Source organism: Solea solea, chromosome 21, assembly GCF_958295425.1.
Source record: "Solea solea chromosome 21, fSolSol10.1, whole genome shotgun sequence".
In the NCBI taxonomy this organism is placed as follows: Eukaryota; Metazoa; Chordata; class Actinopteri; order Pleuronectiformes; family Soleidae; genus Solea; species Solea solea.
This window is the reverse complement of record NC_081154.1, coordinates 12,944,685-12,960,878: the sequence shown is the minus strand read 5'-3', so window position 1 is coordinate 12,960,878 and position 16,194 is coordinate 12,944,685. Positions and strand designations below refer to the sequence as shown.

Below are 16,194 nucleotides of genomic sequence, written 5' to 3'. Positions count from 1 at the left end.
CATTGCTTTTGGAGCATTGGAATTGTTGCCGTGGTGATTTCTCAAGACAGGGGGTGGGGGGGCGGGCGGGCGGGCCGGGGGGTCTGGTTTCCCTTCGATGTGATGCAAGGTTTCAGGTGCATCGATGTTCGTGTTTACTTCTGGTTTGCAGAGAATGCTTGGATTGTTTTTGTTTTTTTATTTATGTATTTATTTCTTTTTGTTTTTGGTTTGACTAAAAGAAATATGGAACCTGATCCAGGTTCTGCTTTTTCAAGATTTGACAGACCGTCTTAAAGAAATCCAATCAAATTGAAGCACTTGATTATTAATTTTTGAGTCAGGATACAACCCAATGCCTTATAACTCGCTCATTCCTGATCTTCTGTGTCAATCAGTTCAGATGAAACAGCCCAAGTTCTCCAAAAATCAGCCTGACTGAGGTCTATGTTTACAGGCGGAAGCACCAGGCAGAACATTTTAAGCAATCGGTACTATAAATGCAAATGGTGCAGATGTTTAAATGTGAGATTTAACTTGTAAAATATCCTAATGGATCATATTCACAGCATCTCATAGTGGGGGGAAAAAACTTTGTAAAACCCAAAGATGTTGTCATGAGGAATGTTAGAGGATCAAAATCAAACCAAACCCGTCAGAAACAAACTCCCACAGCCCAGAACGTCCAACCTTTTCCTGATGACAAGTCAACGTTTTTGTGATGAAGATGAGGATCCAGGAGTTGTCAGTGTGAATGATCATTTTAAAGCTAAACTGTTCTATTCTGAAATAAAGTTCATGATATTTTCAATACACTCGTTATTCAAATCAAGCTGTGGTTGCTCTTTTTTTTTGCTCGCCGTGTCTTTACTTTACTGTATACTGCACAGAAGGAGCTCCACAGCTGGACATCTATATCTTGAAGCTCTTACTTACTTCTAGCTCTTATTTGTACCCAAATGTTTAAATGCACTTATTGTAAGTCGCTTTGGATAAAAGCGTCTGCTAAATGACATGTAATAATAATGTTATAATATCTATAATCACAGCACAAGTGTAACACATATCTAACGTCTGCACTGTGCTTATAATGGAAGTAGAGCTGTTCGTGTCACACAGAGGATCCAGGTTCTGCTGCAAACATGAAGCGCCACATCTTCAAATATTTTCAGATTTCCACGTGTTAGACATCGTTGGAAAGCATAGAAACTACACTCTCAGAACCTCTAAATAACTCAAAATGCCCCTCGGGACACTTTGTCCTGGTTATTCCATGACTGGGCACATATTAACCTGTCTAGACTTAGTCTTGCATTTGAGTTTTAGTACCAGTTTATGTTCTTTTTATGCCATTTACTCTTGTACAAGTGCATCGGAGCACTTGGTTGTGCGGGTCTCACAGTCACAAGAAAGAAAACAAAAGGTAAACGTGCATAATAAAAGCGCAACCGTAGTAAATTGTCCTTGTTTATGAGCGTTACCGTCTTAGACTGTGCCGGTGTTAAGTGCTCTGTGTGTTGATGTCGTGTTGTGTCTTTCACCTCTGCTGTTTGTGGTTAAACCGTTGTGAAACCTCTTTCTGTTGGTTCTGATGCTTATGGGAAGGGGAAGTCTCTGGTTTAGTGTCCCGTCACGTCCACAGAGAGTGTGGCGGTGTCTTGTGAGGGCAGCCTGCGTGTACAGAGTGTCTATGGAACCCTCTGTTGAGATGTAATTACCCACTGGAGGGCCTTCCTTTCTTTCATTTAGAGTGCTGTTTCCATACTGAACAGTGAGCACACTGGTGTGGTGGAGAGCTGGCCTGGGTCTTGGGCCTCTTGCACTCAGGCCAGCTCTCTTTCATGACCTAATAAAGTAGCAGCGCCATTGCTGAGCCTTCTCGACGGTTGCCGAGGTGTTTGCTGACCACCTCAGGCTGTAGGAGCTGTGCAGAGCCAGGATCCTGATGCAATTCATTGTTATGTGTAATATGACCTCATTCTCTGTTCCATGGTTATTTACAATTGAAAAGAAATTGTGTAAGAAGTAGTGATATCTAATGGTGAGACTGCAGAATGCAAAAACAGGACTTCTCCATTTCTGAGACACATCGGTCAACTATGGTGGCCGTCGTAGTATACTCCTTCCTCTTTGATGGTTTATGCTTCAGGTTCACGCGTGCAGAGCTCTTCCCCTTCATCTGTTTCGTAAGCGTTTGGCTTAAAATATTGGGCTGAAAGCAACAGCAACGCCCTGTCCAGATTAGAGACATCCTTCATTTCCTCAAATTGGAGAAAATGAGAGTGACGTGGTAGATTTGGGAAAAGTGTGGGGCTCATTTCTTCTGTTTGGTGGTTCTGTGTTGGCTGTGTTGGCTGCAAGGTGACAACAGTACGCTGTTGTTCTGACTAATGGTGTCGTGTGTGTTTTGGTTCAGATATTGTTGACTTCTTGCTGGATAAGCAAAACAACATCAGCCATCTGTCATTTTCTGCATTTGTTTTATAAAAGAAAATATACAACTTATTTGTCACAAATGTTTTGATGTCATTTCGTGGTTTTGTTAATCAAACAAATAAAGCAGCAAGGCCCTTGACTGAATTACGTATTTTAAAACTGTAGTTGTGTCTCTGGGTTTCTTAGTATGCCTGGTGACATTCCTGTGCTGCACAAAGGAAGTGATTCATTTTGGGTCAAGACAGACGGAGGCAACAGCAATGTAGAAAAGTGAGAGGACTGCAAAAAGAGGGAGTATGACTGAAATTTAAAAGTACTATGAAAAGTTTTGGAAGTCAATTATACTGTTTAAAAAAAGTCAGGTCTGATAGTGTTGTGTTGCTCGAGCCTGTTTTCAGATGAAAGACCAAGTGACGTTTACCCATAAGAATCTGAATTTGAACCTTCACCATTCACCATTTGACTAAGTTGAGAGGAACCACAAGGAAGCAGGCTGCTACTGGACAGCACCAGCTGTCAATCACACTGGTGTCCACTCACACGTGTCATGCTTTACTGTCTATTTTCCTCTGAACGGGATCATAATCAACAAAATCATGATGAACACTATTAACTCTTTTTAAGAGTTTTAAAATAAAGTTCTTTCTGCAATTAGCAGAGTTGCCTCCTGGTGGCAAGAACACTTGGGTTTGCGACCCCGGTCGGAACAAGGGCCTTTCTGCATGGAGGTTGCATGGACTAGGCACATTGGACACTCTAAATTGACCGTGAGTGTGAGTGAGAATGAATGGTTGTGTGGATGATAAAGCGGTCGACGCAGAAAAGAAGTCTACATCCATTTTTCAAATATGGTCTTTTTGAATGGACACAGCATACAGAGACAAATAATAATACATAATTTCTGTTCACAAAGACCAAACAGAGAGCTAATAATGACATCAACACCACCAACAAAAAAATCATTCAATGTTATGCACTGCAGCTTTAAGGCTATGAAAACCATAGTGTTGTTTACTTGTACATATACATATACAGGTACTGTAGTAAGTTCAGTTTCTGCCAATAAACCCCCCTAAATGTGACACACTGGCCTAGGTGTCAGTCTCTCAAATGTTGGGGCCACATTGAGTGGATCACAGCAGGAAGTATCTGCTCACCACAGACTGTGTTGTGCTACATTTCTGGCAGGGTGATCACTTTACAGATAGAGAGCCCCATAAACCACATAGCTGGCATGTAACAGACAGTCATCAAATTGCAGCTTTATTAAATACTGAGGCAACTCAGTGACCCAATAACTCAGAACAGGGCGTGTGCATGACTCAGGCCCCTGCTGCTGCCTCTGTGGTGTGATGTGTGTGTGTGGTGTTGAAGTTGTAGGATGTCAGAGTCACCCCAGCATGACATGATGACTGAGGTTACTGTCGTTCAAAACGTCCCTCACACACAGCCTGTTCCGGCCTGGAACCTAAAAAAAAAAAAAAAAAAACTCACCCCATGTAACTCGCAGCGTCTGATTCCACGCAGCCAATCAGCAGCGAGGTCCTGACTTCTGATCCGGCTGGACCAATGACGGGGCGCGAGGTGACCCACCTGCGCGCGCGCCTGCTACAAACTCTCACTGTCGGGAAGTGATTGTTTTTAAAGTTGTTACTTCATACGAAAGACCTTCATCAATGTGTGGTGGGAAAGTGCGGACTTCGATGCATTCACGTACCTTTAATATAAATGGGAAAACTGAGCATCACTTTGAGTATCTGTGGTTGTTGTTGCTGCTGAAAACTATCGTTCAAGTTTGTATTTAGTTTTACACCAGTGATATAAAGCTTCAGCGAGTACATGGAGGAGTGTATTGTTACACACTGAGAGGTTGCACAGTGTTGTGGTAGTTAGCTAATATGTGTGTGTATATATATACACACACATGTATACATACACATTTAGAGTATGCAATTATGATGCAATCATGTGTAAGCATTGCATAATTTTTATGAAATTTATAAGATTTTAAAAACCCTTATAATAGATAAGTAGAGTTTGAAACACATTTAATTTTGTAATTTTATACTAACCTTCATGTGTTTTCGTACAATTTTCGTACACATGTTACACTCCCTGGGTATAAAGTATGAGTACTCAGTAGAAATAAAACATTTGCTTATAAAATTAACTAATTAATGAACAGGGAAAAAAAAACAAACATTGAGAAATATATTATTTACAAATTGATAGAACATCCAGAATGTTGTGTCATCAGAGGCTGGTGATCGAATGACCATGATCCAGGTTCATCAATATGTCTGAAGAAATGAATCAAAGCGCAAGCCATTAGAAGAGGAAATTTATTTGAAAAAAAGATACCGAAATGAGTAAAGTAAGCAACGTGGATTGTATAAATATCTGTGCAACCAAAATGAGCACACCGAGGCACTTTCCTGCCTTCTGCTGCCATGATACACCAAACTGTCCAGCTTTTATGTCCAGCTACACACCTCAAAGCATTCAGCTCATTTAACCGTTCATTTCAGTTGTGTGTCATAATCTCGACAAGTATGATTTATTTAAAAATCATTCAGAGTTACAAAAGATGAAGCGTGATAGGAAAAGCATCTTTAACACACGGGAGACGTGAGGATGTTAATTCATTTTCCGACATAATACAGCAAATAAATATTTCTTGTCTACCGTCATGTGAGTGAACGAGTTCACAAGGAGAACATGCACACAGGAGCAAGTCAGCAATGAAAGGAGTAAAGTCATTAACGGCCATTCATTCACACAAACTGTCAGTAATCAACGCGCTAATAGGACTAATTTAATATTCAATGAGAAAAAAGAAAAAAAAAACCATGATAACCATCGAGTGAAATTGTTGCTGAAATGCTGTGCTCTGACCTCATGGCACAATAAACTGGACACAATCTGTAACAGCAGGTGAAGAGAACAATCAGTACTTATGTTACAGTGTGTTTTTTTTTTATGCTTTTGATGCTTGTTCATTCAACGATACTTTTTTTTTTCTCTCCCCACACACACACACAAACTACACCAACAGATGGTTCATAACCACAACTCAAATGTGAGTCCCCCTTGTGCCTGATCTTGTGTTTCTGTAGCTGCAGCACCGCATGTATTCAAATCCCATACGTTTTCAACTGCTGATGACGTGAGATGGAAAAAAACCGCATTGGTATGTAAAGCACTATGTTAATCTAAATGTACAAATGCCACCTTGATTCAAACTTCACACCACCTGCTTTGTATATTACATCAATTTGGAATTCAAACAGAATCACCACTTTCAGCATACATTCATCTTTTTGTAAAATGACCACAGCAACATTTACTACTACAAAAAAAAAAAGGTCCACCGTACTGCCCCAATCAGACAAGTCCTCCAGGAAGGAACATGTATGGAGTGAAGATCAATATCAGTATTATTATTGGTAGTTAAGCACGTCATCAGGTCAAAAAGAAATAAATACATATATAACAATATCATAACACTGAAATCTGGTTGCTGAAGTTCCCCGGGGTTAGACTCCCAGCTTGTTGGCGATGGTCATGACCACTTTGAGGATGGGCATGAAGGCAGAGATCTCGCTAAAGTTGCTGCTGCTGACCACCTGGGTGTGGACCTCCAGGCCGTGCTGGTAGTTCTGGCTCGCCACGCAGCGGCTGATCTCGTGGAGCCCGTTCAGGATGTTGTGAGAGAGCTGAGAGATCAGCGGGGAGATAATGAACGTTTAATGGCCAATTGTAACATAACAAGCTTTTAAATAGCACGTTTTGTCTGAGTGATCTTTCAAAATTTGAGTGCTAATTGAGGCACATCAGCGAGTTAAAGCTGCAGTTTTTAAGTGTTCGTGGTTTTTCTTGTTGATGTCATTATTCTACCTCTGTTGGGTCTTGAGATGTGTAATTTATCTGAAAACAAGCTTTGTCAAGCAATACTATCAGACCTGACTGAGGGAGTGTGTGAGTCTTAGAGCTGAATGATTAGGTTTTATAAGTTTTTCAATACTTCAATACTCAAAACAGCTAGCTTCACTAGCACAATGTTGCTATTGAATCAGTCTTGACTTTAAACAAATCACAAAATGTCTGCCATGAAAAAAGCAGGTGAACTTAACATAGGTGTGAAGCATTATACTAATAACAGCTGCCTTCCAATTAGGAGCAGCAGGTTCAGGACCACAGGGCTTTGCAGTTGGGTGTTTTTCCACTTCCTTTAACACTGTGAGATTGTATTTTCTGTTGCTTTTGAGCATTTCTCAAGAAATGACACTAACAAGTACAATTTGGTTTGGATCTAGATCAGGTAAAAAAACATATCACTTGCTCATTGAATTGCCAGCCTTTCTCTTAAACTTGAAGGGTAACATTCCTTTAAAATAATTATACTAAACACAATATTTTCCTATACCTGTATAGACAAGTGTGTGTGTATGTGTGTAATTTCTTACCGACTGCTCCCTCAGCTTGTCATAAAGGTATCCCAAACGTTTGGCTGCGTCATCCAGTTTCCTTTTTGTTTGCTGAAATAAAAACATGTTTTTTTTTTTATTTTCATATTTCTTCAAAATGACTACAAATTTAACAATAAGAGGAGCAAAACACTACCACAAATGTGCTGCAAAGACTTACGGGGTCTCCTGCTGCAAACTGGCAGCGCTGCACCAGGCTGTCAAAGGTGGTTTTGAGGACCATGTGTTCAGCGGGGATTTCTTTCTGCTCCACTCTCTCTGCCGGCAGCTGCTGGAGGAGCTGAGCAAAAAATAAAGACACAATTAAAAAGGTGTTTGCTGTGAGAATTCAAAGAGCGGCACCTCATTACACACTGACCTGCACGCTGGGCTCCTGTGGGGCTCCGGGTGGGACTTGAGTGTGGTCGTGAGGCTGAGGTGTGTCCCCGGAGAAGCCCATCACGGGGGCCGTGATGGGGGCCGGTGGAGTGTAGTTATCTGGCATCTGCATATAAACATTAGTAACATATTGACAGTTGGGGAGGCAGGTTATAATACACTGCATTAATTAAAAGGTAATTTGGGGGCAGAGGAAGTCCACATCTTAACGACTAGTTGGCGAGTTATCAACATAACATACTGGCTGGAAATCAGGTTGGCAAGAGCAGGAGGATATTTCTCTGTGGATTTGTTAATGCCCACAACCCATTTTTAATCGTATGTGGTAATTGAATACATTGTTGACAATGAAACATTAAATAGTGGAGCTTTCAAAATGAATGATGACATAAATGATTGAACTGCACTTCTGGATCTTCAGTTAGCAGAGGGTAAGTGGTAAAAACTGTTTGTTGGGTTTGTTGTCACAATAACTAGTAACAAGAACACATACAAGCAAGAATATTATTCTAATTTTTTTTTCTTGTGTTACAGGAGCTGGACAATTCAATTCAAGCGCATGTGGGAATACCTTCTTCTTCCTGGGTCCACCTCTGACTGCTGGTGGGTCATTCCAGCCTTCCTGAGGTCCTGAATCAGAAGACGAGTGGGAATAGGTGAGTAACAAGTAGCACATTTTTTTTTCATGTGTTCATGCCAATGCAGCCAAAGATTGCCCATATTGTCAACACAATCTTTTTGAGCCAAGTTTAGTCAAGAGGGCAAAGCATTTTGAGCGGCACTGTCACATTAGTCTACTGGCTTTAGCAGTTTATGCAAAAACAAATCAGCAAATACTGCTGTTCAAAAAGTGTTCAAGCAGCATTCTCGTGGTCCGTCTCCAGCAACAATGCTGAATGGTCATATGCATCTAATATATGTTTATGTTTAAAGTGCAAATTTAAAATGCTTTGTTCCTGCTGAACACAAGTGAACAACACCAAACACACCAAATGACGAGAAAAAGAGATCCTATATAAATAGTGTAATTCAATGCAATATTATACTGTGTTGCTATGACACTAACTCTTTTTAATTGCATGTTTTAATACACTTTGATTATATGTCCAACCCTGTCCCTGTCACCTTCATGGTCACACTGGGAATTCAGCCAGGGAAAATATCCTGCAAGTCAAATAAGGAATCACAGCTAAATCCACCATTAGCAACAAAATCCTGCTAATAACTGCATTGCGTTGTAATTGTAAATCTGACATTATGACAATATCTCTTTATTAGAAGGTGATCAACATCATGTGTACCTGTAGGAGGAGGAGGAAGAGCAGGGGCTCCGGGGCCTCCCTGTGGATACCCTGATCCCAGAGGAGCATAGGGACCTGGTGCCATGGGGGGAGCAGGTCCCTGGTTGCGAGCACCGCCAGGGTACAAGGGGACTGGGGCCCCTGGCTGGGAGCTGGGCGGCATGAAGCTTGAAGGTAAGGAGGTTGATGGCATGAAGAGTGTTGGTGGCACCCCGGGGCTGGGCATGGGGGGAAGACCACCAGGAGCGGATGATGGAGGTGGTAGTGGAGGACCTGATAAGCTAGCAGCTGGCATAGAAGGACCTGGAGGAGGGAAAGCAGAGGGTCCGCCCATGGACATTGGCTGGAATGGCTGATGAGGAAGGAAACCTGAGAAAAGACAGCAGTTAGTAGAATTACATCAAAGAAATTTTTTATTAATTTCTAGTTGCAGTACAAACAGGCAAACCTGGAGCTGGAGGATGATGTTGTGGGAAGGAGGGCCCCATGGCAGGACGAGCTGCAGAGGGCGGCGGTACATGAGAAGAGGGCGGCAAACCAGGCCCAGTGTTGGTTGGAGGAGCTTTTGGGGTGAAAATAGATGGTATAGGAGGCTGCGATTGTGAAGCCAACTGGGCGGGGGCAGTGGGTTGGTATTGGCTCTAAGATCGCAAGTAAAAAAAACAACAACAATATAATAATAAACAAAAAATAACAATAAACATCTTGTAATTTAAAACCAAATTGGAGAAAAATTTGCATAGTATACAAATAATACATTTATACCATAACTTGTGCTTTTGGTACAGGGGTCTGAGCAGCAGGCTTGGCTGTCGACACACCAACTCTGTTGAAGGAATTTGGAGGCTGCGGTCCAACTGCAGCCTCTCCCTGAGCATGAAACAGTCTATCTCTCAGCATCATGATCCCAGACTGCAGAGAAAAGTTACACAAATGTTACTCATTAAGGAAAACTATGTATTTGGGGTTTTGCAAGAGGACGATGGGTCACTCACTTGGTCTGAGTTCTCAGGCAAGTAGGTCATAGCAGTGGACAGACTGCCCTCTGCAGCAAGTATGCCTGCATAGCAGGTTAGCTTCTCAGCCAGGATGGGGCTCTGAACTGCAACCTCACTATTGCGGAGGCGTTCGATTGACTTGCGCAACATCATTACTTTCTCAACCAGATCCTGCAGAATAATACACAGCATATGACATTGTGACATTCAACACTTCTCTCACCTTTGTGCTATGTGCCATAAAAAATATATGACAGGTTCTTCTCAAATTGCTATAACAGTTTTAATTACTCCATAATAGTTTTTTCATGATGGAAAAAAACAACCATTCTTTATTTATTTAACAGAGGACGGATCCCTCTGACATGCACTTTAGGCTTTGTACAATGAAATAGAAATAATGAGATACTATTTTCCTAGTGTAATAACTTGTATCTTCTCTGAAAGATTTGACTCTAGACAAATGTAGCTTAAACTAAATTTGCTTTATCAGTCAAGCCTTGAACAAACCTCTAAACCAAGAGGGGAGGAGCAGTCTCTATGCAAGGCCCAACACTCCACCAGCTTCTCAACGTTGCCAGAGCAGATGTAACACAAGCAGGCCTGCAGGCATCGCTTCTCTGTCGCCTCGTGCTCCAACCGTCCTCCCAGCGTATCTATCAAGAGTAGAGAGGGTGAAAAGAGAAAAATGTAATTGAGCGGGTAGAACAAGTACTGTAGAAAGGGCACGGTGAGGCAAGTTGCAGCGTGTTCAATGTAAGCAAACTCACCGCAGAGACGGGCAAAGTCTTCAGGGTTTGCGTAGGTTAGGAGAGCAGCAAGAGCCTCCTTCCAGTTGTCCAATTCACAACTTTGCACTATGTCTCTCCAGTTTTGGGTGACCACTGATGATATAAGCTAGAGTAGAGGACAAACTACATTAACTTAACAAATAAACACATTCTTTGAGCCGTTATTTTTAACAGAAAAAAATGATTGATAAATCAAATGTAAGGATCACCATTGAGATGTTGTTCTTTTGCTTGCTCAGGTATTTTTGCTGAGTTTTCTTGAGCAGCTCTTCTCCCCCGCTGATGGACAGGAGGATGGCTTCAGCGTAGCGACCGTCATTCAGACAAAGGTCGACTGCTCCCTCAAAGTTGCCAACCAGGAGCGCTTGGCTTATCAACCCATCAGTATCTACAAAGCAACCGGAGTGTAGAAAATACAAGGTATGAAATATATTACCAGAGCTAATATGTGTAATTATAAATCACATAATAAATGAGGAAGACTGTTTTACCACATGATACAGGGATCTGGAAGTTTGAGTTTTCCTTTGGAGTCTGACTAAAGAAGTCTGCTGGTGAAACAGACCCTGATGTTCTCTCATCACCTACAGCAGCTGATTCATCAGATCTCTGGAGTTGTAATTTAAGAACATTTCACAGTTAACAGGTGCTACAATTAATTAAGTATAAAGACTTAAGAAGTGACTTTTTGTGAGCACACTTGCTGACCTCAGTGGAAAGTCGCTGCATCTTTTCTGCTAAATCTTTGGCGTCTACTCCATGTCCGTTGGGTTGAAAATTCTTTCCAAGGCATTTTGAAATCTGAATAAAATCAAATTTTTTTATAGCAAAGGCACAGGATGATTGACCAGTATATGCTTTGCAGTTGTAATCACATAGATCACCTTTCTCTCCAACTCATCTTTGCTGAAACCTAAAAGTCTGAGGAATTTAATGCGGGCTTCATCCTCGAAATTAACCTGTAATCACAGAGAGGTAAATTGTTGAAAACCCAACAGCGCAGCACTGATTGACAGATTTATCTTTATGTCTGAATATCAGTATGCAGGGTCCCACCAGAAGGAACTTCCATATGTCCTGCTCAGCATCTGACTTGGCACTCTGAATCTTGGTCTGGCAGTAGTTGTTGAAGGAACCCGCCTGCAGCGCCGCCTGCAGCTCCCTGGAGCGTTGGAGGAACTCGGTCTCCGTGGTAACCTGACTCACAAACACTTGCCTGGGGACAGGCTGAGGGCTCTGCGCTTGAGGCAGCTTGGTATTCTCAAAGGTTATAAGCTTTCCACCAAACTGAGAGATGAAAACAAACAAACAAACACCACATCAGAGTAGAAAGAAAAAAAACAAAAAACTTGACTTTTTCCATTCATGTGACAATTACATGTATATTCTGATGTAGCACTTACAGCAAAGGAAGCCCCAACTGGCCTGCGCACCCACTTAGGTGGCTTCTTCAGAGGAGGAACTATGGTGTCCTGTGTTGTAGGCTGAGGGACTTGCAGGGGAGGCAACACCTGCCCTGTACCAAAGGGATCCATTGTGTCAAAAGAGGATGATATCTGTTAAATAAAATGTTAAAATGTTAATTACAAACATTAACACGTGGGGTTAGTCAATCACAAGCAAACTATCATTATTATGTCAAACGGATGAACAAAATTATGTTTTTTTTAGCTTTTGTTATCCTCATTATTGGATTTATGGTCAGTCAAGTATGTGAAAATATTCTGTGAAATTTTAGAGATGAAAAGTTTATTTATATTTATATTTGGTAATCTCTCAAATTCAATGTTATGTTCTGTCAGTCTCTGTTAATCCCTTCACGTTAGCACCATCTTGTGGACAAATAATGCACTTCACAGGACAGGGAATTAGGTATTACAGCATAGCAAGACCAAGCAGCCCTTACCTTATCAACTGTGTTTTGTTGCTGAGCCTTCAAGCTCCCTCCCATCACAGAATACACAGTGATTCTCCCATCAAATGATGCTGTAGAAAGCAGGGCTGGATTCCTGGGGCACCACTGGACATCAAAACACCACTGGTTTGTCGTCGGAAGCTCATAAATGACCTACAGTGAAGGGAACGAGAAATGACAAGCCATCGCATCGTCATCACGTCACAGTAAAGAGGAGAGAAGAATCAGGAATAACAGAGCTGCCATTAATACCTCTCCAGTATTTGGATTCCAGCACAGGATTCGGTTGTCTTTAGCACTACTCAGCAGGAGCTCGGAGTCCGCTTGGCTCCAGGATATCGACAGAATTCCCCTTTAAGAAAGTTTCAACAGAGGGTGCATGCAGGTCACTCTGCAAGAGGAACAAACAGCACACAAGAGCATGATATGATAAGTGTAAAAGCTTTACCTTGTGTGATTCTCAAAGACTTTGAGTGGTGATGTCGCAAAACGCAGGTCCCACATCTGGATGACTGGCAGTCGGTCATCTTCAGAGGCCAGCACCAACTGAGTGGCCACATCTGGGTGCCACAGCATTCCTGAGCAATGCATCTGTAATCACATGACAGGTGAGACTTTAATAACAAAAGGAATTTTCTACAGGGTGCAATAGAGTTAAATTCAGTGAGGCTTAAAAGATTCTCATGATGAATGCTTCCCCTTACAAGCCATACGTGTATTGATTGTAGTATAGTGTCAAATGTGTAAGAACAGAAAATAAATCAGATGTAAAATGTTCAGACTTTTAAAAATGTTGGAATGTGGCCAATGATGCTTCTTGAGTCTTTGGTCAATTGAACTATTTTTTCAAGCCACCAACCCTGTTGCTGTGATCACTGATCTTGATGATGGGCTCGTTCTTCCTCAGGTCCCACACAACTGCTTTCCCACTGGGGTTTGCAGAGGCCAGGATGTGCTGAACCTGCCTGTTCCAGGACACAACACTGATGTCTTCAGCAGGCTGAAAAAAGAAACAGAGACTGTTGCTGTCAAAAACAAACCTGATTCATGTAACAACCACAATGCTCAAGTTGAGATACACAGGTGAAACCATAAACTTGAATTCTTCTCAAAGACAGGAAAACACAGACTGAACTAACTATCTTTTACTTCACAGAACCAGTCATCTCCTGATCATGCACCCACCTGAGTTTTTGCTCCTGGTGTCATTGGACTGCCCAAGTTGTTAAGATCCCAGATGTAGATCTCTGAATCATTTGCCCCTGATGCGAGCAGATTACTCTGAGAAGAAGCCATTTAGAAAGATTAATAAAGCAGTAAAATAATGTCTAACACTGTACCACAAACTATGAACCCTTTCCAGTATTAAGTATATTGAGATGCACAGAAGCATTGGACTGCAGTAATTTACCTGAAAAGGGTTGAAGTCAAGAGCTCGAACAGGCCCTGTGTGTTTGTCACACTGTCCCACGACTGCCTCTGCTCCAGAGTTCATTATATCCTCTGGGTTATATACAGTCAATGAGCCATTTTCACTGCCAGCAACTAGTCTGCCTCCAGTACCATCTGCTCCCATTCCAAAGTTCACCCATACAATGCTGTGCAACCTGTGGGATATGAGAAGTATAGTGCATCACTGATATCAAATTACAGACTCGGTCACAGCTAAAACTGATATGGACAGGGGAAGAGGAATTGTGGCTGACAACCTTGTCAACAGTACGTCATATTATTCTATTAGAAATGTTTGATTACCTGTTTGAGGTGGGTAAGGACCCTTTTAGATGCATGTCCAGAGAGGGGTCAGAAAAATCCACCTCAAAAATCTCCAGGGCAGCTGTGGTATTGAATGAGGCATCCAGCTGTTGTGCTGATGTCCCTAAGGCCAGGTAGATAGGATGGTGTCCTGCAGGACTCCACGCCTGGTGGGCCATCCTCTGGATCTCCTTCAGCCTCATCTTCCTTCTATTTCAAGTTTCAATTCCTGGACAGGTAATCGGAGCTCATTAAAATTAAAGCCAATACTATTCTTTGCAGAGCATTTTCCACAATTAAGTTTATTTTAATTAAGGATATCAAATTGTGAAACACACAACCACAAAATCAAAGTTGGCCTGTGATGTCTTTGGAGGGAAAATTGTGCTTCTTGTAACCCACTTTTAAATTCATATTTAGTTTTAATGTGAATGCAAAATATTTCAACAACCTAAACAACTGAGTGTATCTTCTTATAAGCATCCATATGAATACTTTCTACCATAGAAATCAAAGAAGAACACACCTTCTTACTCAGTGATTTGTCTTTTATTTTTTTTCATGTTGTACATTAATATTGAACACATCAAAACTATGACAGAAGCCTTATTATGTAGTAAATTATGTAGTAAACAACAAGGTGGTAAAAAAAACTGGAATATGTTTTTGATTCTTTTAAGGAGCCACCTTTTGCTTTGATAACAACTTGGTGCACTCATGGCGTTCTGTTCCATGCAGTAGTCACATGAAATAGTTCTGCTGCTATGGCTTCACTCTGTGAGCCAACTTATTACAAACCATCTCAATTGGGTTCCGGTCTCAGTAATGGCGTTTTAAATTTTTAATTTGACAATGAAGGCCTGATTGATGCAGTCTCCTCTGAATGAATGTTGCCGTTTCTGAGACTGGTTAACTCTAATGGACATATCCGCTGCAGGAGAGGTAACTCTTGGGCATTCTTTCCTGGGACAATCCTCATGAGAGCCAATTTCATCATAGCGTTTGGTGTTTTTTTTCATGACTGTGTGTCTCTTTATTTAGCTGAGTGGTTCTTGCCATAATATGGATATAAAACAGCAGTCGATTGGGACTATTCAGTGAAAACACTGCTTTGATTTCTTCAGCATTAAGCTACAAATAGAAAGTAATAAATAATAAACAACTAATAAGGTGTGTAGTGTATGTGAAACTATTTAATACAGTTTTTACACTGTCCTTGTTTAAGTAACCCACATTTGACTTAGTTTCTGGTCTTGGGTAGTCTAGATGGAAAAAAGCAGTAAAATAATTCTATATATTCTAGCATTCATAAAGCGGTGGGCAAAAGGTGTTAAGGCTTAACAGTCTCTAACAGCCTTTCCCTGAGTTTCTCGTATCCGGATAATCGGAGCCTGACTTCAGTTACACAAAACTGATTGCTCATGTCACATTTTCCTACTTTTTGAATTACAGTAATTATCTGTATCAGGGAGCCACCCTTGCTGAACGATTAGCTCCGACTATTTCCTGAAACAGGGAACACCCTTAACAAAGCCTTTGACCAAGCACTTATCAGCCACCATTTTATTATTATTACTACTGTATTACTTATATGTGAACTCAGCTGTTGCATGTTTAATGTAGTTATTACTGACAGTGTAATTGTCGCCAAGCAACAGTAGCCACTGAGCTAATACGTACGGCCACCATTGCATTTTAGCTAGCTTTATTTAACGATGTACACAGCCTGACTGCAGGTATTAATTATAACTAAAATATTGTACAAAGGATTTGTTAATTGTGCAGCCACACTGTTTTACGAGGAAAATGTCAGAAAATGCAATAGAGCCTGCAGGTTCATGTTACATCTGTGTCGGTCTTTAAATTCCAGCCGATGTTGCAGTGAGCTAGCGAGCTAGATTTCAGCCACCACCCTTCTTAACACATCTCTGTAGAAATACGGTGTCCCAGGCCAATTTAAACACAGCAACATGACAAAAACAAAGAGGAGATTACGAACAACTCACGTTAACTGCCTAGCACAGCCTGACTGTCCGCATCCACAAGCTGGGAAGCAACTTAGGTGCTAACAGCTTAGCCACAGGCGAAGTCTGACCAAAGTGCTTTGCCGTGTTGTCACTGCACTACGGTAGCCGACAACGATTAAACCTAATT

At 41.4% G+C, this 16,194-nt stretch overlaps 1 protein-coding gene across 2 annotated transcripts; it reads right to left on the bottom strand.

Annotated features, from left to right (window-relative positions):
* Positions 1-4,743: 4,743 nt before the first annotated feature.
* sec31b (SEC31 homolog B, COPII coat complex component) lies at positions 4,744-16,166 on the bottom strand. Of its 2 annotated transcripts, XM_058621572.1 has the most exons (26): positions 16,047-16,166; positions 14,041-14,269; positions 13,697-13,892; positions 13,471-13,566; positions 13,145-13,285; positions 12,734-12,876; positions 12,538-12,637; positions 12,277-12,438; positions 11,774-11,926; positions 11,427-11,657; positions 11,255-11,329; positions 11,079-11,171; positions 10,862-10,979; positions 10,580-10,758; positions 10,350-10,476; positions 10,090-10,235; positions 9,577-9,750; positions 9,347-9,493; positions 9,030-9,222; positions 8,582-8,950; positions 8,406-8,444; positions 7,852-7,910; positions 7,261-7,386; positions 7,063-7,182; positions 6,882-6,953; positions 4,744-6,131 (listed from the first exon to the last, which is right to left on the bottom strand). In XM_058621572.1, exons 2-26 carry the CDS (start codon positions 14,241-14,243, stop codon positions 5,952-5,954), a joined length of 3,642 nt encoding a protein of 1,213 aa, XP_058477555.1. In that variant the 5' UTR covers positions 14,244-14,269; positions 16,047-16,166; the 3' UTR covers positions 4,744-5,951. The 2 variants fall into 2 exon arrangements, with proteins under 2 accessions (XP_058477555.1, XP_058477556.1); XM_058621573.1 differs by lacking the exon at positions 8,406-8,444.
* Positions 16,167-16,194: the final 28 nt, after the last annotated feature.

Excerpts from the sequence above, each read along its gene's own strand:
- sec31b (XM_058621572.1), bottom strand. The coding sequence starts at position 14,243 with ATGAGGCTGAAGGAGATCCAGAGGATGGCCCACCAGGCGTGGAGTCCT. Across the intron at positions 13,567-13,696 it reads TTGACTTCAACCCTTTTCAG|AGTAATCTGCTCGCATCAGG; the intron begins GTAAATTACTGC and ends GCTTCTTCTCAG. Across the intron at positions 9,223-9,346 it reads TACCAAAAGCACAAGTTATG|AGCCAATACCAACCCACTGC; the intron begins GTATAAATGTAT and ends TTGCGATCTTAG.